Below are 22,635 nucleotides of genomic sequence, written 5' to 3' on the forward strand. Positions count from 1 at the left end.
TTTTGAATATTAGAATCAAGTATGTCATAAATTCAGACTTTTGATGGTGGACTTTCTTCCCCCTTTTTTTTCCTCCTGAAACCAGTACACAGAAGGTGAGGCTAAGAAAATAGGAGTGGTTGGCTGGGTGAAGAATACCAGCCAAGGCACTGTGACAGGCCAAGTGCAAGGCCCGGAAGAGAAAGTCAATTCCATGTAAGTGTCAAGACTGGTAACACACTCATGCAATTTATGAACTTATTTGAATATTTCATTGGGTAATAGGAATCGTGTTGATGTACCAAATTCAGTTTGTAGATTGTAACTAAACTAACATGCTTTTAGGCAGACCAGCAAAGAAATTCTCAGAACTGTGAATGGAATTTCTGCATTTAGGAATGGGTTTCCCACGGGTCAGACCCTCAGAAAGATAAATGGCATCACTCTCCAGCCTCTATGAGTTGTGTTTTAATTCCTGTCTAACATGGGAGAAATGTCCAGGGTCCATATGTTTTCATCTGACGTGGTTGAGACAGAAGCATACACCTTACGGTGGTTCTTGCATTTCTTCAAGTAGCCTTCAATGCAAAAAGAGTTTCATCTCCTTTTTATTATTTAAATGTCTTTTTTTAACTAACTGTAATTTTATTTTTACTGTCGGTGAAAGTGTGTTTAATGAGCTGTATGGTTCCCATGGTATGAGCCCTTGCACACCAGAGGACAGCAGATTCAGACATACTGAAATAAGTGCCCTGTCATTTTCAAAGGCCTTATCTTTTCAGGTTTGTAAATTCCACTGCTGTCTGTAGTCTTTTTTTAAAAAAATAAAGGGTAGCTAACATTTATTGAGCATATGCAACATGTTAGGCAATATGCTGAGCATTTACATTATATAGATTATTTCCTGTAATCTTCACAAGCATCTTATGAGGTAGGTACTAACTAACACCCAATTTATTTTATTTTATTCTTTGCAATTTATTTTTATTTTCACTATTGGTGTTTTAGATTTTAAAAGCAATACCTTTTTTGTCTGTTGTAATGTCTATTTTAAGAAGTAGTAAGACGCAGAGAAATATCAAAGCAAAGCTAGAGATCTACCCCTTCCCCTCCACTTCTCTCCCTTTATGTAACTCGTGCCAACCTTCTGAAGCTTTCCCTTTCATTTAAACGTATTTAAGCATACATTTATAATTAGGGTTTTGCTTGTTTTTATTGCAATAGAATACTTTATGCATATTTTTCTGTAACTAGTTTTGTAATTTGATGGATGGTCAAAAATCGGTAAATATATAACTCTTCTTATTTTGTCTAATTTCTTTATGTGTTGGTACTTACTTGTGCTTGTGTGTGAAACTGCACCCCTACTTGAAAAGTGGGTCCAAAAATTCAATTTCATAAAATGTTAATGGAAACAGTATTTTTGGTAGGATTGTTACACCATGAAAAAGATACCATAGCAAAGGGTGAGACTTAATGTTGTACCGGACTAATAGTTCAATGCACAGGAAATGCCCAATGACTGGAGGGCGATTGAGTGTGGGGACTATGTGGAGGAGGGAGGGACACTCACACCAGTCATGTTAACCCTAACCCATACTGTAGCAGGCTTTTGACTAACATCAGTGCAGTCATATCATACACTCTGCCCATTTTTTCTTTCCACTCCCTGCACACCCCTGCCCCCCTCACGCCACCAGTAACCTGTGTTAGCAACCTGGCGCTTTTCTTCTGTATTTGTCTCCGTGTTCAGCTTTCATGCACACACACACTTGGGACACATGCAGTTTGGGTGGTGATCAGCGTTTGCTGTTTAAAATGGGCTCAGGGTGTGTGCACTTTTCTGCACCTTACTGCCGTCATTCAAAAATACACCCATAAACATTCCTCCAAGGCCAATGGCGTAGCTCGACTTTATTCTTTTTAATGGCTGCTTAATGTTTCATGATACAGACGTACCATTATTCATTACCTTGTTGCTGGGAATTCATTTTGTTTCCTGAGGTTTTGGTGTTTTTGCACTAAGAGCAGTGCCATAAGAGACATTTTGTTGGCAACTTAATTTTTAGGGGATAGATTCCCAGGAATGTGATTTGTTGGTTGAAGTGTCTGTGTACCATTAATTTAAAAATATTTGTCAGACTGCTTTCCAAAGAATTGTAAACAAATTACATCTTTTCTATTTATCCTCTCAGTCATTGGTATTACTGCTCTCTAATTTTCCTTTTATCTGATTGGGGGTAGAGTGATATATGATTTTTACTGTAATTTGCATTTTTAATTTTTATAAACTCAGATATGGTTCTCTTTTTTTTCTGGTTAATAAACAGACCGTAAGTGTTGTTTCCTACCAACTTTTAGATGCTTTATTTATTACATTACTTATTTACTCCGTCTGGAATTTTTATTTTTTAGTATGAGATTGGGGACGGACTGTATTCTACCAGATGGATGGCCAGTTGTGCCGGCAGCATTTATTAAATAATTACTATTTCCCTTTGAATTGAAATACATTTTTGTCATATTAAAATCTCATATCAACTGGATTTTACTTCTGCGTTCTCTTTTCTACTGATTGATCTACTTATATATTCCTAGATTAATACTCCATATTGATTTAATTAAAGTGGCTCTCTAGTATATTTCCTTTCTTTTTCATTCATGTATTTGTTTTACTGTGTATTAATTTTCTCTCTAAAGTTTAAGATACTTTTACCCATTTAATTGGAATTATATTTGATTTTTTAAATCTTAATTGTCTAACAAATGTGCTTTTTAAAATAAACTTTATTTCAGTGGGGGAAAAATGGAGACAATGTTGTACTTGAACAACAATAAAAAAATAAAATAAAATAATTTAAAAGAAAAAACCTTTATTTTTAGAAGTTTAGATTTACAAAAAAATTGTGAAGATAATACAAAGAGTTTCCATATACTCATCACCCAGTTTCCCCTATTAACATTTTACGTTAGTGTGATACATATGTTAGTTAATCCATGTTAATGCATTAGTATTAACTAGAATCTGTACTTCATTCAGATTTCCTCGGCTTTTCTCTAATGTTCCTTTTTTCTTTTAGGAACATATTTTGCTTACTTTTTAGCTCAACATTTTTATAATATTAAGAGACTTAATATTAAATCCTCCTATCTAAGAATATGGATGTATTTTCATTGGCTCAGATTTTTAAATTTACCCTTCAATATGATTTTATAGTTGTCTTTTTTTTTTAAGATTTTATTTATTTATTTCTTAGAGAGAGAGGAAGGGAGGGACAAAGAGGGAGAGAAACATCAATGTGTGGTTGCCTCTCACGTAGCTCCCACTCGGGAGCTGGCCTGCTGGGGACCTGGCCTGCAACCCAGGCCTGTGCCCTGACTGTGCCCAAACCGGTGATGCTTTGGTTCACAGCCCGCGCTCAATCCACTGAGCTACACCAGCCAGGGCCTGGTTTTATAGTTGTCATCATGTGCTTGTCTTGCTGAATCTATACTAAGTAGTTGTCTTAGTCAGTTTGGGCTGCTAACAATAGTCTTGGTCAGTTTGGTTTGTAAACAATAGAAATTCATAAACCAGAGAAGTCCGTGATCAGGGTGCCAGCCTGGTCAGGTTCTGGGGAGGGCCCTCTGCTGGGCTGCAAAGTGCCATCTTTTCATTATATCCTCACACGGCAGAAAGAGAGCTACTGTCTCTCTGGCCTCTTCTTATAAGGGCACTAATCCTATTCATGATAGTCCACCTTTATGACCTAATTTCTCCCAGAGACCCCATTCTCAAATACCATATTGGAAACTAGATATGAATGTATGAATTTTGGGGACCCTGCAAACCATCACAATATTTTATGACAAATTCACATCCATCACAAATTCAGTCCATCACAATGTTTTATTTCCTTTTTTCACTATCATGTATGAAATACTTTTCTCATTTCTCTTTCTGCATACTTATGCTAGAATAGAGAAATCGTAATGCTTTTGTATATTTATTTTATATCATAGAGTACCTTATAAATATTCTCATTAATTCTACTAGGGTTTTTTCTTTGTAAACTATATAGTCTTTAGATTTTTATGTATACAATTATATAATTAGCAAAAATAGGGTATCTTTTTTCATTGTTTATTTCATTGCTGGACTCATCAAGACAACCTATAGTAATAACAGCAATAGTGGGAATCTCTGTGTGGTTTCTGATTTCATTTGAAATGATTTTATTATTTCACAAGTAGCAGGATGTTTGCTGTGGGTTTTGGTAAATGTTCTTCATCACATTGAATTTCACTCTTGCATTCCTTGAATGAAGCTGTGACTGGTCACAGTATGTTAGTCTTTTGAATCATGGCCAATATTTTATTTAGAGTTTTCGCATCTATATTTATTATATGGTTTCCTTCTTTGGGGGTTACTATAGTAAGTTTTGGTGTTAAAGTCTTTCTGCCTTCATAAAATGTATTAAGGAAGTTTGCCATCATTTCCCTCATTTGGGAATAATTTAAATAATACTGGAACTACTATTTTTTTTTAGTTTGTTGGGGTGACGTTGGTTAACAAAACCGCACAGGTTTCAAACAAAACATCATTGCACACTGCACCATGTATCCACCGCCCCAAGTAACGTCTCTTTTGTCTCCATTTGTCACCCCTTTGCCCTCTTTCACTCCCCCCTGCTACCCCCTGCCCCTTTCCCTCTGGCTAGCACCAAACTGTTTTCACCCTTCTTGATTTATTCCCTTGTTTTGTTGAAACATAATTCTCTAAACTTCCCAGGGAAAGATGCATGAGACACACACAAAAAACCCCCAAAACCCTGTATTTTTGCCTGCCTTCATTTACCCTCATATTTGATTGTTTTGAGTTATAAAATTCTGTGTCAAAAATAATCGCCCATTCAGAATCTTAAAGGCATAGTTCCACAGCACTATGTTGCACTTGAGAGATTCGATATTATTCTCATAGAAAGGATTGGGAATTACAACTGTTTATTCCTCTCAGAAAGTTTTTTAGATGTTCCCTGTTTCTGCATTTTCACAATCCTGTGCCTTTGTCCATGTTTTAATTTCACTTTCAATGGTGGGCTCTTGCAAGAGGAGAATTGTCTTTTCTGGCCATTTCTTCTCCCTCTCTCTTCTTGGCTTGCTATTGTGAAGATTGAGAAGGTCCCCATAAAGCGCGTGGCGCGTAGTAAGTAATCAGTAAACGTTTGCTGTTACGTGACCCACACTGCGCTGTCTTTGCACGTGTTTCAGCGGCAGTCGGACTGTCCTGGTGGAAATGCCACTAAGCTCTTAGATATATGGGCACCCTGCAGAGAAGCTGGGCTGGAGAAGTACATTTGGCTGTCATCAGCTTGTGGATGGTGTTTGAAGCCAGGTGCACGGACAGGATTATGCAGGGAGAGCTGATGTGATTGATGACGAGCAAGCAGGAACCAGACATCAGAGAGTGTAAATCAAGTTTAACAAACATTATAAAATGTTGTTACAATTAAAAATACTTAGGCTTTAAAGAATGAACTTATTCCTCTAGCCTCAACTGTGTGCAGCAGTACAATGTTTAAGGTATGAATTATCAAAAAAATCAAACCAGAGTAAGAGAAGTTACAGAAATCAGTTGTAAGGCCAGACTAAACATGGGGCATCTGTAGCTGTGTAAATATTGGTTTATTTTCGTCTAGTAGCATGCTGTGACAGTAAGTCACAGAAATCAGAGTTAACTTGTCTTTAAAAATACAGGTGTGGTTTCTTCCCAAGTTAGTGAAATGTGGAATTCAGGGACTATTGTTTAGAGGTGGCCTGGCTGCGGTTACAGCAGCCCTGGTCCGGTTTTGCCAACGAGACCGCAGCACCCAAGGACGCATGCGGGTGTGTGTGTGTGTGTGTGTTTTCTTCCCTGTCTGTGTTTCATTTTCTTTCTCAGAAACAGTGACTGATGGCTTTCTTTAGCAGTTTGCGTTACATGATTTGAATTGTAGAGGTAAGTTCTGCCAACGTGTTTTGATGCATGGAAACCATTTTGAGTCTATTGTTTTATTAAACCTACTTTTTTCCTTTTCAAAATTAAACAAAAATATTTCCTATTTCTTGTAAAGAGTTATGACACTGAGCATTAACCTTTGACTAAATCTACAAAAATACATTTTTCTTTAAGACTTAATGGTAATTTTGCAAAAAAAAAACCCCACAAAAACTAAAAACATTCGTATTTGCAGACAGGGAGCCAAGTTCTAAGTTATGTCTTTATTGCCACATATTTTTAAAACCATATGTCATGTATCTGTATTCTGTACTTCAAAGTGTCATTCACAGACTGGAGTGTGGTGTATAAAAGAGGATGATCAAATTTGCCATAATACAAGGACTGCTTGGAGGCACTGTGGACACTGAGACCGGCGAAAAGAATACTTGAGGAAATAAGGATAGTTTCCTTCCACTACTGGAAGGGCTGATTCGTGGGAAAGGGTAGATGTTGTCTTCCAGAGGGAATAATTTTGGATGTAGCATTGAATGGATTCGCTTATTTCAGTTCACCTGGTCAAGAATTTTCCTGTGAAGGCATCTAATGTATCGAATGGTGGAATTCCATCAATGACTAGGAGTGGTCTGTGCTAGAGCTTGGCAAATTTACCGCCCTTGAGCCAGATCTGGCCAATTGCGGGTTTTGTAAATGAAGGTTTACACAGCCACACCCACTCATTCATGTTTTATCTGTTGTTGCTTTTGTGATACCGTGGCAGAGTTGAGTAATTGCAACCCATGGCCACAAAGCTTAAAATGTTTACTCTCCGGCCCTTTACAGACAAAGTTTGCCGATCCCTGCTGTAGACTTCAGACAAGTCAAGGGTTTGTAGAAGATCTAACTCACTGGATTACGGCTAATGTAGGTGACCGCTAAGGTCCTGCCCAACTAAAATTCTACAGAGTTGACAGTATGCACAGAGTTAAAATGTGTTCATAGCTTAAGAGTTAGTAGTGGAATAGACATAGTCACAATATAATTGTACTTATCTCTTCCACAGACAGTTAGCATTTGTGTGAAATGTGAAATTTTAATAGCATTCTGGTTTCACTATGAAATGCCATTGTTTTTAGTTTCCAGCTGTTACACTAGTGGTTTGGAATAAAGCAATGGATTTTGTGAAAAATTCAGTAGTGCCAGATTCAAAGTTATTTAATATTTTTAAAAATAACTTTTCTTTGGCAGACCATTGGTGGCATGAATTTCTATGTAACGAGAGTTGCTAACTTTTTCTAACATTTCTAATCTAAGAATCTCAAAGCACTTAACTAATATTTTATACCTTATTCATAAGGTCCTTCTTACACAAAAAGATGGAGTTATTAAGAAAGTATTCAATGGATGTTCTGTTTGTGTGTGTGTTTTCCAATGGATGTTCTGTTGAAATATAGAAGACTTGTACATTTTACAGGAGAACAAAAATTCATGGAGGAGCCATAATGGAAAAAATTTTGATATAACCTAATTAATATACATTAATGGGAAACTAGAAACATAAAAAATATCTGTAGTAGAGTTGGAATTCTAACACCAGGTTTTAGACCTCAAATACCAAGTCATTTCCTTTTGGAATATAATATGTTTATCATGGTTTTTGCTTTAAAGTTTATATTTGAAATATGTAAATTTAATAAGACAATCGTATTTAATAAAAGATGCATAATGCAGCAGTAGTTGCTTAAAAAATTAATAGAATTATTTTTTTTCCTGAAAGGTTGCTTTAATTTACATACTGATGTCTACCACAGCTGCTCCATTAGCAGGGAGTACTATGAAGGGTTAGGATGAGACAAACCCTGTATCACTCAGAGAACAATGAGCTCCAGCTCCAAGACCACGCCCACTGATTTTGCCTTGCCCACACGCTGGAATTCCATCCTTTATAAAGAGGCTAGACCAGAACATCATCCCGTTCTCTTAATGGCTCTTCTGCACTCCTTTCTAGACCGATTCTACTATCACTGAACTAGCACAGGAAGGAAGCAGAGGAGGGTGGAAAGAGGGAGCTAATTCTTCTTTGAAGACAGCCCAAAGGAGAAGGACTTGATGGATGTGGTAGAAGATATCATAAGAGGTGATGCTTGGGGGGATTCAATAGTGGAAGTCCTTTTGGGTTGTGATTCAGAATGAGGGACCTCTATGGGGGAAATTGTCAGTTCATTCACCTTCAAGGCAAGCAATGCCATTTGGAGGGTGGCCTCCCTGGTGGTCATCCAGGTGGGAGTTTGGATGGAATCAAAGTCCTTACAGCGTATCAGTTGTCTAGTGTCATCCTTGCAGGCATCAGTGGTGTGATGCTTTTCTTGACTGGCTCTGGTGTGTTGTCTTTCTTCTTGGGGACTGCTGAAAACTGGCGAGAGCCGCTTGGGTTCTGTGCTGTTGGTTAAAGCTGGGTAGAGGGGTTTTAGAGTCCAAGGTCTTTCTGCAGCTCGGGAGGGTGGCTCTACAGAGACATTTAAGCTTCTCGTTTCTCACTTTTTCTCTTTTTGAGGCTTGTACTCTGTGTGAGCGTTGGTGCTTTCCAAGTCATTTTTGTTTCTCTCCACCAATGAAAATAAAATATGGCAAAAATGAAAACTGCAGAAATAATATCCACAAGAAACCACATGAACTTAACTTGGTGTCCTGGGTGCTGGCAAAGGGAGGGCAGAGTGGACTAGAGACGCCTGAGGAGAGTCCGGGTTGGTGGCTCTGGGGAGAGAACTGAGGGAACAGCCGCTAGTATCCGTGCTGAGTTACCCCCCATACTGCAGCAGCCATGTCTTAGAATTAACTTTTCCGGAGCAGTTTTAGGTTTAGAGAAAAATTGAGAGGAAAGACAGAGAGTTCCCATATACCCCTCACATTGGCTTCTCCCCTCTCACCATCTATTACAATGTCTTGCATTAATGTGGTATCTTTGTTACAACTGATGAACCCATATTGATTACTATTATTGATAAAAGTCCGTAGTTCACATTAGGGTTCATTCTTTGTGTTGTACATTCTGTGGGTTTTGGCAAATATATAATGAGGTGTATCCACTGTTATAGTTCCATTCAGAACAGCTCCACTGTCCTAAAACCCTCCTGTCTCTGCCTGTTCATCCCTCCTCTTTCCCACTAGCTCCTAGCAACCGCTAATGTTTTTACTGTTTCAGTAGTTTTGCCTTTTCCAGAATGTCACATATTTGGAATCATACACTTATGTAGCCTTTTCAGATGGGCTTCTTTCACTCAGAAGTAAATATGCCTTTAAGATTCCTCTGTGCCTTTTGGCGACTTGATAGCTTTTTAAAAAAAAAATTATTTCAAAAGCAGATTTTGGTTAGATGATTATTGTGTAGCTTGGAATATTTACTTTTTTCCCCTAACACTTCTCTTTTTCTCAGAAAGATTTTGCTCTTTTAGACAGTTTCGGGTTACAATCAAATTGAGAGGAAGGTACAGAGGTTTCCCATACACCCCCAGGCCCACATGCACAGCCTGCCCATTACCAGCATTGCTGACCAGGATGGTCCTTTTTTCTAAGCCAAGATGAACCCACACTGACACATCGTTGTCACCCAAAGTCCATGGTTTACCTTAGGACTCACTCTTTGTCTTGTACATTCCATGGATTTGGGTCATTTCTCTCTTTTTTTTTTTTTTTTTGCTGAATGATATTCCATTGTATGGATGTGCCACAGTTGGCTTATCCATTTACCTACTGAAGGACATCTTAGTTGCTTCCAAGTTTCAGCCGTTATTAAATTAATTACCTTTTAAAAGTTGATACTGTAGCCCTGGCTGGGTGGCTAAGTTGTTGGAGAGTCATCCTGGGCACCAAATGTTTGATCCTGGTCAGGGCACATACCTAGGTCGTGGGTTCGATCTCTGGTCAGGGTGCGTATGGGAGGCAACTGATAGATGTTTCTCTCTCTCTCTGTCCCCCCCTCCTTTCTTTCTCTCTCTCTCTCTCTTTTCTTCTCTGTCTAAAGTCAATAAAGATATTCTCAGTTGAGGATTTTTTAAAGAGTTGATACTGTAAATAAAATATACTTTTTAGTATTTACTTTTATGTTTCTTAAAGTTAGCCTACAGTACACACGTTTGAGCACAAACTATTTTTTTTAATCTTAACTTTCCAAAAGCTTGAAACTTGTTTCAGTCTACTCACTGCACAATAAATGATAATATTTTTTAATTTGCAAAAGGTTTACATGGTTATTCCAAAAATTCAAACGCTACAGAATTTATGGAATAAAATATGTAAGCCCTGTCTGTCCTCATAATACCATAGTCCTATACTTTTTTCTATGTGTATAAAAATGTGTATATGGCCCTGGCTGGTGTGGCTCAGTGGATTGAGCACCAGCCTGTGAACCAAAGGGTCACTGGTTCGATTCCCAGTCAGGGCACATGCCTGGGTTGTGGGCCAGGTCCCCTGTAGGGGGTACACAAGAGGCAACCACTCATTGATGTTTCTGTGCCTCTCTTTCTCCCTCCCTCCCCTCTATCTAAAAATAAATGAATAAAATCTTAAAAATAAATAAATAAAAACGTGCATATGTTAAAAATACATATAGTATAATCCTGTTTGTGTAAAAAACACAACTATTATCTACTTATATAGTTACATTTATCTCTTTATTCTTTTGCAACTTTAAAAAACTTCATAGTACGTGGTAGTAAATGTTCTTTTAAGTCACTGCAGAGTATCCCATTGTATGGATAAATCATAATTTAATTATTTACCTATCGCTGGACATTCAAGTTGTTGAAGTTTCTTGTTTCTTTTTTCTTTTTTTTGCTATTATGAAGCATGTTGCGGTGAACATCCTTGTACACACATATGTATCTTTTTATTTATCCCACAGTTATTTATTTGGTACCTACTATGTGTACCAGACATAGCCCTAGGTGCTGGGGTGCAGCAGTGAGGGAGAGAGAAGGTTTGGTTTCTTGTGTGGGGAACCCCGCAAACAAACGATAAGTAAACTGGGTATTTTCAGATGGTGGTAAATGCCGTGAAGGGAGTGTTGGTTTTCCTACTTGAGATGGGATGATCAGGGAAGGGCTTTCCCAGGGAGGGGGGTGACATCTGGACTGAGAGCTGCTGGTGAAGAGGAGGCTGCCGAGCACTGAGTCTGGGGGCGGGGGGCATGTGCCCAGCACAGACAGTGAGGGAACATGGGTGTGGGGAGTCTGAAAACAACAAGAAAACCGCTAAAATCAGCCCACTTTCTGTTACCACATGTGCTAACAATTCTGACCAGTACTGGCCCCTGCCTCCCTGCCCCACAGACAGGATGCTAACATTAAGTGTGCGCTTTCCCCACTGTTTCTGAAGTGTCGATTTCTGGGCATGGGTCAGAGGCTATGTGCATTTTACATTTAAACTTGGTGATTCATTTTTTATTAAAAAATCATGAAGTAGTTTTCAAATTAATACTGAGTAAACTAAGGACTCATGGATGAGGAAGTTTTGTTCTGTGTACTTTTGTAAATAAATAATTGTATCAATTTAGGTTATTTAAGTGAATCAAGCCAATGATAAAAAATTAAGAAGTGGGAATTAAATAAAATCACCCATTAACCCACTGTTGTAAAACAAATACAGATATTTTGATACATAATGGAACTTTCTGTTTTGCTCTCTCTCCCTGTACAAAAGTCAAGCTCCTGGTGATTTTAAAAAATACTCAAAACCAGGAAATTGTCAAGCTTTCAGGCTCATGAAAGGTCAACTACTGTTTTAATCCCAGTAAAGTCCCATTGGAACAGGCGCCTCCTTCGGTCCCGTGAAGAGGGCATACGTGGGCTGGTGCTGGGACTCCGCTGCAGGATTGGCCTCAGAAGTCATAAATCAGCCCCCTTACGACTTCTGGGTAAAACTTCTAACAGTTGAAGTATTTTATCGTGATCATTTTTTTTTTCCATTCAGCACATGTTTAGAATGTCTTCCCATGTCCCCTGCTACGTGCTGGGGTACAAAGTGACTACAGGGGTTGTGAAAAGTCCAAACAGTCTACCAGGTGGACTCGGCACAGGAGGTCAAGAACAATGGTGCGTGGGTGTGTGAGTGCCTGCGCACAGTAGAAGCGAGCTGCCTCACTGCCTTTGAGTCCGTGTTCTTCCTGCCTTAGGACTTTTACAGACACTCTACCCACCGCCTGGAGTGGATGCCTGTTTCTGTCTCCAAACCTTGGGGTGGTTCCCCACTCACCCTTTATACCCTCTCATCACATGCTCTGCTTCTTCGCGTCACTCATCACAGCTGTTATGAAGACTTACTTAATGTCCCCCACCTCCACCCCATGAGAATGCCTTCAGCTGTAAGTAACAAATCCTGATAAACAAGTGACTTAAGCAGATGGAGCTTTGCTCTTCTCAGGTAGAAAGGGGGCTGGAGGCCAGTGGACATTACAGTTGGTCAGCTGATCATCAGTGTCAGGATCTGGGAACATAGGAGTCTTTCGTCCTTTCCCCCGGGGTTCTGAAATGAGTGCTCCAGCTCCCAGTACCACACCCACGCTCAAGGCTACTGGCCTTCTCTAGCTATGATCAGCTTTTGCAGCCACTGGTAAGGAAGGTGAGTGTCTTGTGTTCTTTTATCGGATGGTCAGGTGCAGCTGCAAGAGGAGACAGGGAGACTCAGGAAAACACAAGTTTATTATACGCACAGGTCCTAGAGATGGAAGGCATGGCATGCCAGGTAGGGTCACAGGGGAAAACACCAGGGTGGTCAGCAGGGAGTGAGGGGGAGGCCAGAGCCTTTGTTGGGTTTTTGGGGAAAGGCCGGACAGGGCTGGGCAGGGTAAGCGGTTTAGGTCAGGCTAGTTTGAGTAATTCCAGAGGGCTGTGGGCTACAGGAGTGGCCTCTCATTGCCTGGTACCTGGCCCTGGCATGCTTGAGAGAGGAATATTACCTTTGGGGACGCACAGGCCTGATAGAGGAGGTAGGGCTCTGGATTCATTACTTTGCCTATTAAAGTCATGGCCAGGGCCGAACTCTTTACTATCTTCAGGAAATTGCAAGCACCCAGAAAAGGCAGTCTTTCTCTAGCCTTTCCCTAGAAAGTTTTTTTTTTTTTAAGATATCAAAACACAATATACAGAAAATAAAAAATATATACAATGCTATAAGGGAGTGGGGAGTAATTAAGACTGCCTGGTGTTGGCTTCACCACTCAACCATGTCTACCATACTTCTCAAGGTTCCTTAGGAAAGGGATTGTCTGTCCTTTCTTCCTTGAAGTCCCAGTGCCTAGCAGAGTACCTGGCACACAGAATGCATGGTGACGTGTACGTCAGAAAGAGAAGGCACAACAAGGACACTGGGGAGAAGGGAATGTCAGGTGCAAAGGCACTGAGCTGAAAGAACCTCCATTCTGTGTTTGGGGACAACTGACTGGAGCCTGGACAGATGACAGGGACTATTGGAAATTGAGGCTGAAAAGGTAGTTTGGAGTCAAACTGTGAAAAGCTTTACGTTATCATATTAGTTCTTCCATCTGCTTTGGGGGGAGGCATTGAGAAGTTTCAGAAGGAGTGACACAGGATTTGTGCATTAATGTTAACTGTGTTGGTAGTGTGGGCCAGGCACTGGAGGAAGAGGGATTGGAATCAGGGAGACTAATAATATACTGTACTTGGGTAAAGTGGAGGAAGAACAGTTCTGGCAATTTGGAAAATGTAATTTTGAAGTCATCCTCTAGAACAGTTATTCTCAGAGTATGATCCTGCACCAGTAGCGTCTGCAGTTTGTTAAAAACAAAAATTCGTGGGACCCACTCCAGACTTTTAGCCAGCCCTCCAAGTGACTGAAGTATCTGAAGCCTGAAAGTCACTAACTGGAGCAGGGGTGTCCAGCCTGCGGCCCGCGGCCCACAAGAGGCTCAGGATGGCTATGAATGCTGCCCAACACAAAACTGTAAATTTACATAAAACATTATGAGATTTTTTGTTTTCGTTAGTGTTTGTGTATTTAATGTGTGGTCCAAAGCAACTCTTCTTCCAGTATGGCCCAGAAACGTCAAAAGGCTGGACACCCCTCCCTAGAACAATAGACACTTGGGTGGAAGAGTTTGAAGATCATCTGATTTGATGAACCATTCTGCATGCTACAATCACCTGGGGCACTTTTGTGACAACTAGGTTGAGCCCCACAGCAGAACAACTAGCAGAATCTCTAGGATGGGATCTAGGCATCAACTGATTTCCATTGCTCCCAGGTGATTCCAGTGTGCAGCCAGGGCTGAGAGTCACTGATCTTGTCTAACCCCCATTGATGAAAAGCTCAAGGTCATACAGCAAGTTCAGGTAAGGATCAACTTTTTAAGCTGTCTTCTCCGTGACACTTTAAATACTATTCCAACTTTTTGATAATTTGCCTTAAGATAATGGCTTCTAAATCATTCACAGTAGTGAATAAAACTGCCAAAATTTTAGAAGAAAAAAGGTTAGAGGCAGCATTATAAAAAATTCAGTTCTCCTTCAGTTACAGTGCTTTACACCTTAGAAAGTTATCCTTTCTAGATCGTGTGAACATCATGTAAAGTGTGTATATTTTTATGTAACAGGTAAGCTATAGATAAATAGAGCTTTGTATGTAAGTAATAACCCTTTTTTCAAACTCTAGGTGGAGCTCTTTGGTTTATATATTGTTTTAGTATCATTTTGAGTCTGTTTTAGAAAGGAACTATTTTGGATTTAAAAAAATAAATATTTATAATAAGTATTCCCAACGTTTCTCAGCTCGTCTCATTTTTTCTAGTTACAGAGTCCTGTAGATACAGACTCCTGTGTTTGTTTCATTGCTTGACCAAAAAATCCAAATCCAGGCCCCTGAGAGTCATTTTCAAATCTGTCTTAAACCTGTAATGTTACCTTACTATGTTTAACAGACAGAATTTGTTGTCCATGGTTTTTATTATAAGTCTGGATGATGAAACAGAATTTCTGTAAGATGGGTTTTCTTTTCTGAGTAACGTCAGTAGAGAAAGACCTTGCCGATGACATAACTGTTGATACAGTAATTTCTTCAGCTATTTTTTCCCCATTGTGTACAAAGAAGTGGTAACAGCTACTTTCCTGTCACATGAATGGGACATTCGCTGCCCTTTCTTTTTCTCTTTCCTCTTTCCTAGCTCAGTATTCTGCCTTCCACTGGGAACGCACTTGAAGCAGCGTCCCCAGAATATGCAGCATGTGATTCTTAGATCATGTAAGCCAGGGGTTGGTCCCTGGACCCGCAGCATCACTGTCCCCTGAAAGTCTCTGAGACACGTAGATTCTCAGGGTCCTCCGCCGGCCTACTGAACCAGAAACCCTGGGGGGTACGGTCCAGCTTGAACCGCTGGCATAGGCTATTTCGAAAGGATAAAAATCCTGTACTCATTGGTGCCTACATAAAAAATACTCATTCTTTTCAATAAGCTGTGCCCATTTTGGGGGTTGTTGAGTGTTTTTTTTAAAAATTACCTAGGGATTTAGTTCAGAGGTAAAATTCTCATTCAATAAGTTTGAGGTACAACCCTGACTGGTGTGGCTGAGTTGGATGAGTGTCCTGCAGAGCAAACGGTCAGGGACAGGAAGAAAGGGGCATGCACGGGGAATTAGGGGCCATGAAAAATAAGGGGCTATTCCCAAGGGAAGTGTTATTAATATAATTTTAGACAACTCACTAGGATAATATTTAGACAAGTGTAGAATTAAGTATTGTTATATATTGCTCAGTTATTTTAAAATATATGTATGGTAATCACTGAACTTAATGAAGAAACTCAATGATTCAATAAAGAGGAAGAGCTGTGGAAATGAATATAAAATATCTTTTGGAAAAAATGTAAAATGGGTAAGACACTAGTACTTTAGAGGATGACTATTATGGACAATACATTAATTGTACTCTGGCTCTATATATAACTATTAGAAATCAAATTTTAAGTATTGCCATTTTCTGGGTGACTGAGGATGACAAAGGCAAAATTTATGTTGTGTGCATGTCACTTGAATAGCATATAAATGGGCAGCCAAGTGAAACACTGGTAAGATGAGCCAAAACTCCCCTTTTGGCACCAGTTTTCGTTTCTGTATACTTGTTGGGATTTGCAAAACTTGGGTTTGCTGCCCAGAGCCAATGAGAAATGTCACAGAAGAATTTTTTTTTTCACCTAAGCCATTTTAGGTGGTATTCTTTTTACACTCTTCCCTTACTTTTGTTTTTTATCTGAATTAGGAGTTATTTAGCAGAGGCGAACCTTTTGAAACCACTCCAGCCTGTGATTTCAGTGACGAATCTCTCAGGGCCAGTTAACACGGACAGCGCCACTTGTGCCAAAGCACATGGCCGCCGCACCCTGGAGTCCTTGTGTCCTGTACGTTATTTCCCTACTGTGCTGGGTCCGCCTGTCTTTATTCCTGTTTCACTTTTGGGGCATGCCCACGGAAGCCTTCTCCGCTCCTCACTCACTGCAGCTTCTAATCAGTGGGCATTACTGCCATATGGCATTACTCGCCTTTATTTGGCCCCCACATTAGACTACTCGAGAAACAATCTTCAACCTGTAGGAACTTAAGACTAGCTATGATTTACCAGCTGTATCTATATTCAGTATTACTGTAGACATTTGGACAAGGCATACAGGAAAGGTCCACAAAAAATTACTCGATTTTCCCTGAAGGAAAATAGTACCTCTGCTTTTATAAGTTAATTTTGTTTCTAATAAAATAATACCTGCGCGTGTTTTAAAACGTCAAACAGTGCCGCTCTAGCCAGTGTGGCTCACTCTGCTGTAGCATCAACCTGCGAACCGAAAGGTCGCAGGGTGGATTCCTGGTCAGGGCACATGCCTGGGTTGTGGATTTTGTCCTGGTTGGGGCATGGATGAGCGGTCCTTGGTCGGGACACATACGAAAGGCAACTGATCAATGTTTCTCTCTCTGTCCCCTTCCCTCCCCCTCCCTCCATTCCCTGCCTCTAAAATCAATAAGCATGTCCTTGGATGAGGATTAAAAAAGTCACAGTGCTGAGCAAACACACAAACAAGCAAAGCCCAGCAGCCACCCCTCTCCAACCCATCCCATCCATCAACAACTACTTTAGTGGTTTCTTTGGACATTCCCCCCATTTCAAAGTAGTATACTGGTATCTCTAAAGTCATTATTTTAGACATTTTCTATTGATTTTGTGTTATCATAGATGAATCTATTGACTTTCTAAAAGGACAGATGAGCTCTCTGTCCTAAGATGTAACTCTGTATATACCCTCTCTATATAAAACGTAACTCTTAATGATTAGGCCACACTTTCCTTTTCTTGCTTCCCCAGAATAGTTACATCCGACTTTTGGTTAAATGCATCGGCAGTCACATCCTTGTGTCCATATCCTTAGCACTGCGTGTTCCCGGCTCAGTGAGGCAGTCTGTCGTAGTCCCCAAGAACACTGGCACACGCCAGGCCGCCGTCGCAGTGCCCGTGACTCACCTCCCCTTCTCATCTTCTTTTGAAGCCTGGAAGGGGGTGTAGCTACTCATCATCCTCCTGAGAAGCCCCCAGAAGGCAACTGGCTCCAGTTGTTCCCTCTTCTTTTAGAATTGGGTGATACTTAGTGATACTTGGTTGTCATTTATAGGCAATAGGAAAACTTTTACCCCCGAATCCTGTTCCACTTTATTAAAACACTTATGACAGAATGGACGTGACCTCTTAGATGGTTGGAAGCATGCTGGTGTCTCTGTTAGACTGTGAAGAGTGAGGGCAGGGACTGAGCATATGGCTTTGTGAAGAGTAGGAGCTTTGAGAAGGAAAGGTTCGGATTGGATAGGCCCATGCGTGGAAGGGGGCTGTGCCGTCTACACCTGGTCTTTGGACCCTTTTTCCTGAAGCTCTGGAACTCCTGGAATGGAACATTGACCATTTACTGCTCCTCTTTTTATAGCTTCTCAGTGGGAAATTGGAGGGGGGCAGTGGGAGGCTGAACATGTGGCTTTTGAGGCTCCTGGGTTATCTTATATTCCCAGAATTTCCTGGCGCCTTTTGGGATGTCTGCTCTATCCAGCCTCAAATACGAATCCTTTCATCTCATAAAACTACCTAGAAGAGCTTTAAAAATAAAGAAATATATGAGCCCAGTTTTCAGTCACAGATTTCCTCCCAAGTGGAAAAAGGGGCATGTTATAGAAGAATGGGTTAACCGCTGTCTCTCTGCTAAGAATTTTAATTCCTGATGGTTGAATTTACATCTTAAGTAAATTTAGCTGCCTTTGGTGGCATTTGTGGTTACATAAGAATTACAATACGTTGTTGGTTGCTAAATACATTATGAATCTGTTCGAGGGCAGCCCTGGCAGTTTTTGTTCATGGGGGTCAGTTTTCACTAGCAGAAGAATTTCAAACAGAATTAACTGGGAACTTAATTTTACTTCATGTAAGAGCTTTTTTCCACCCCTTAAATTAGTGATTCTAAAAATTTTAAACTGGAAAATTTAATAATAGAGTAAGTAAATCTAAGCTGCTTTGGAAATTGTACTTGTCAGTTCTATTTTTGGTTTCTTAGGAAACAAGCTAAAAACAGTTCTTTAGACTTTAATACATTTCTAATTACATTTCTTTCTCCTCTTTTGAGTTGTTTTTCTTTAAAAAGGTACTGAGTTCTTTGCTTGTACTGATAGGAATATTGGTTTTAAAACTTTGTATCCCTGCCAACCATAGTCATTAAAAAATATATTTTTAATATATATAATATATATTATATATATTTAAAGCCTGGCAAAGGGATAACATAAAAGTCATTTTAAAATATATAAATACATATTTATATATTAAAAAATATATATTTAAATCCTGCCAAACAGATAATATAAAGGATAAGTGCTTTAAGCAAAGCTTTTGAAATCAAAGTTGTTTTTTTTTATTTCGTTTTTTTTTGCTAAACACAAATTTCAAGGATTTGAAATTGAAGTTGTTTAGTGTGGTCACATGCTTTTCTTTGTGAGCACATTTGTAGCAACTGAAGTGAGGGCTGGGTCGGATTTCCCTCATCTGCACATCCTCAGCCGTGGTGGCTGCTGCACAGCTCTGGGTGTAGCCCACCACAGCCAATGGGCGTGGAGGCAGAGGGAGCTTTCCACCTGCGGCAGAAGCAGGGCGAGGGTGAGAGGAGCTGTGGTGGGAAAGTGAACTGCGGTCACCTCGCAGCGCCTGTGTCTACTTTGTAGCTTGGCGACCTTGCGCATTGCAGGGTTTACATGATTGACTTCCACGCGTTCTGCACGCCTTTTCCCAGGTACTTTAGAGATCAAAGTGGGAGGAGAGGGGGATTTAGCAGATTAGTTGCTGCCTCTTTTGGGGTTGCAAACCAAGGGAAGTGGTGCAGTCCCTCAGCCCGCCTTCCCTTCTGATGTTGTCTTTCACAGTGACCATGCGGTTATTAATGACTCTTCCGCTGCTGTCACCGAGTTCCAGGGGAACCCTCACTGGCCCTGATGATCTGTGGTGGCGTGGAGAGTTCACATGCTCTTCTGTTACTCTCCTGCCGTTGCCACGCACCTGCTCCACTGGCCCTCTTCTTCCTCGCGAACACTGAGCTTGGGAAGCCACCATCTTCATGTGGCTGTCACCTTGTCATTCAGTCACCCACTCAAATGTCACTTCCTCAGAGAGGGTGCTGTTGCTCCCTCCATCAGAGAAGGTCTAGTGTCACTCCCTGTCATGTCACCTTATTTTTAACCATAGCATTTGTTGCCATGGGATAGTTTTGTATTTATTTATTCTCTATCTCCCTCCAAAATCTATGCTCCGTGAGAATTGGGCCTACCTCCTGCCTTGTTCAATGATCTATCCCATCATCAGCAGAAGGGATTCAGCCCTTTTCTTTTTTAAGATGAAGGACCAGATAGCAAATATTTTAGGCTTCATTGGCCAAACAGTCTCTGTCAAGAGTACTCACCTCTGCCACTTAGCACAAGCACGTCCCTAGATAATATGTAAATGGGTGAAGCTGTGTCCCGATAAAACTATTTATGGACACCGAAACCTGAATTTCACATAATTTTCATGTGTTACTAATAGTGTTGTTTTCAGTTTTCCTAATCGTTACGACATAAGCCACTTTCACTTGTGAGCTGTATAAAAACAGCAGGTTTGGCCTGCGGGCTGCAGTTTACTGATCCATAATGAAGAACATTGATTAGCTGGCACTTCCTGCAGTTGTTACTGTGAATGAATAATAAAGTAGAGTGATAGGGAGGAATTTTACATGAATAAATCAATATATTTATTCCTAAAAATAGAATGGGAAAATATTTCTATAAATCCATCCTGAATTTATAGATTATTCTGGAGGAATAAGGATGATATCATCTTTTGATGTCTCTGTATTGGGCCTGACTAGCAGATTGCAACTTGAGACTAAACCAATTTAGACATGCATAACTCTTAGGTTCTTTTTGGTGAATAAAAGCAGCTATGAAGGAGGTTTGAGGTGGTGTGGTTAGTACTCTCTCATCAACCTGTGACCAGGAAATAATGAAATCAAGGTTCAAACAAAATTCAGGCCTCAGTTACCCAAGCATTCATTAGCAAGTGGACCAAATCAGTGCATTCAAACTCTCTATAAATCCAGTGGACTCTCCGTGCTGTATTCTGTAAAGTGCTTCCACTTCATCTTGTACACAGAGTTCACTAAAGACAGACGCAGCATCCTCAGGGCAAGAAAGGTCATGCAGTCAAAACTCCTCTGAAACAGTAGCTAATTTGGGACCAATTAGCGATTCAGATCCCTGATGTCATCCCTAAGAGTCCATGCTGTAATTTGCCAAATTCTTATACTGTGTTTGTACAAGGATTGGAAAATATCTGTAATCCATTTGAGCCAATCCATATATTTGGAATACCTTTTAATTTCACCAGTGATAGTCCATTTTGAACATTTAGCATGCTGATTAACAAGCCACTAGCTCGCCAGTAAAGACGGATTTTTAATAAAATAGCATACTGGTTAGCCAGGGGTCATCTGTTGATCTGAGTGGCAGAAGGATTTGTAGAAGCTGCCTCTGGAATGTTGCCTTTTTCAGTATAAAATAATGCTGGTTGATCAGTCCGGACTGCGATTCTTGGTAGTAGGTTACCTCCCGGCATCAAATTAACTGGCACCTACTTAATATCACAATGACTGTATAGAAAGATTAGCACATGTAGCTGAGAGTAGCCTGTGACTTCAATCCCATAGGGGTGGGTGGCCAAGGACACTGACCTCTGTCACATATATCTGAACCCCACTGAGAATTTGCAAGAATTTTAAGGGAAGAGAAAGATTGGTTTTTGATCTTCTGGGAGTCGGCGGATTACCAACAGCAATAACTCTTACTTCCTTTTTTGTTACTGTAAGTTTATTTATTATCAAACTCATACATACTGTGATACAGATTGCCGGTTGTGTCCTGATGTCCAGCTGTTCCCTTTAGTGACAGAAGCTCTGAACCTGAGCTGTACACATGGCCCCCTTTCGTAAGACTGTATTTTTCAGTCTCTTTGAAGTTAATGTAGCCATAGCAATAAATTGGCCAATGGGATGTGAAGGAAAATGGTGTGTGCAGTACATGGGTTATGCCTGGATTGTGCTCTTAAAGGGAAAGGGCATGCCCTCCACTGCCTTCTTTCCTCCTCTCTGCTGGAATGTCAGTGTGAAGCCAAGAGCCGGAGCGGCCCTCTTGGACCATGAGATAGAAGCCATACATACAGGGGGCCAGAGCAACCAGATAGAAGAACCAGGTGCCCTGGATGGTTGTCAAGTCGTCATATTAGCTTGTCCAGAAATTTGCAGGACAGGGAAATTAGTTCAGTTTAGGCCTCTATTAAGTCTCTCTACTATAGCATCTGAACTGTTCTCTCTCCTAATTAATACAATACTAATTTTAGAACATTTAGACAACAGAATATTACCCCCGAAAAGGGAAAAACACTTGGTCATAATTTTGTCTCCCAGAGTCAGCTGTTGTTAACTGACATCTTAGTGGACACAGTGGCGTGTCCCCTCTCCCCCCGGGAAAAGAAGCACTCCATCCATCTCCCCTTGGCTTTCTTTATCCCTGCCCAGTCACCCCTTTTGAGTGTGCCTGGGAGGACCATGTCTGATGAAGATGAGCTGAAAGCATTTCTTACTTAAGTGTTATTCTAAACATGATTTTCATTGGCCATGTAAAATCCTATCACATAGCCTTACCATGTTTCTTTAAGTCCCTATTGTTGGAGTGTTTATGCAATTTTTATACTGATTTTTATCATGGCACAGCAAAGTATTTATTATGCCATTAAAACCTCTCAATAAACGCTTTTTAAAATTATTGCTATGTTATGGGTAGAGCATGTTCCTTGAGTTATTTATTCATTAGTGACAAGAGATTTGTTCTCATCTTTTCTTTAGGGAAACACCTCCCTCTACTCCATGTGTCCCCACCAACTCCCAGATTCAAGGGGAGGGTATAAGATGCTGCTGGTCTGGTCATGGCCCCGCATTCCCTGGGTACCATGATTTCGTCTGGGGCATACGTGTGTGATCCAAGCAGGACTAGGAAACACTTAGAGAAAGAAGCGCACTTCTTACTGGAGTTGCTAGGCTGGGATATAACTGGACTATCCGTAGCCATCCTACCCTGACAGTATCCTTTGACCCT

At 40.4% G+C, this 22,635-nt stretch overlaps 1 protein-coding gene across 2 annotated transcripts in view; it reads left to right on the top strand.

Moving 5' to 3' along the window:
* The window catches only part of ACYP2 (acylphosphatase 2), a 110,549-nt gene that overhangs the window by 11,473 nt on the left and 76,441 nt on the right, over positions 1–22,635 (top strand). For both annotated transcript variants that reach the window (XM_045189440.3, XM_024552796.4), the window contains exon 3: positions 86–195. In XM_045189440.3, the coding sequence (XP_045045375.1) occupies positions 86–195 (110 nt within the window). The remainder of the gene's footprint in view (positions 1–85; positions 196–22,635) is intronic.

Source organism: Desmodus rotundus, chromosome 5 (assembly GCF_022682495.2).
Source record: "Desmodus rotundus isolate HL8 chromosome 5, HLdesRot8A.1, whole genome shotgun sequence".
NCBI lineage: Eukaryota > Metazoa > Chordata > Mammalia > Chiroptera > Phyllostomidae > Desmodus > Desmodus rotundus.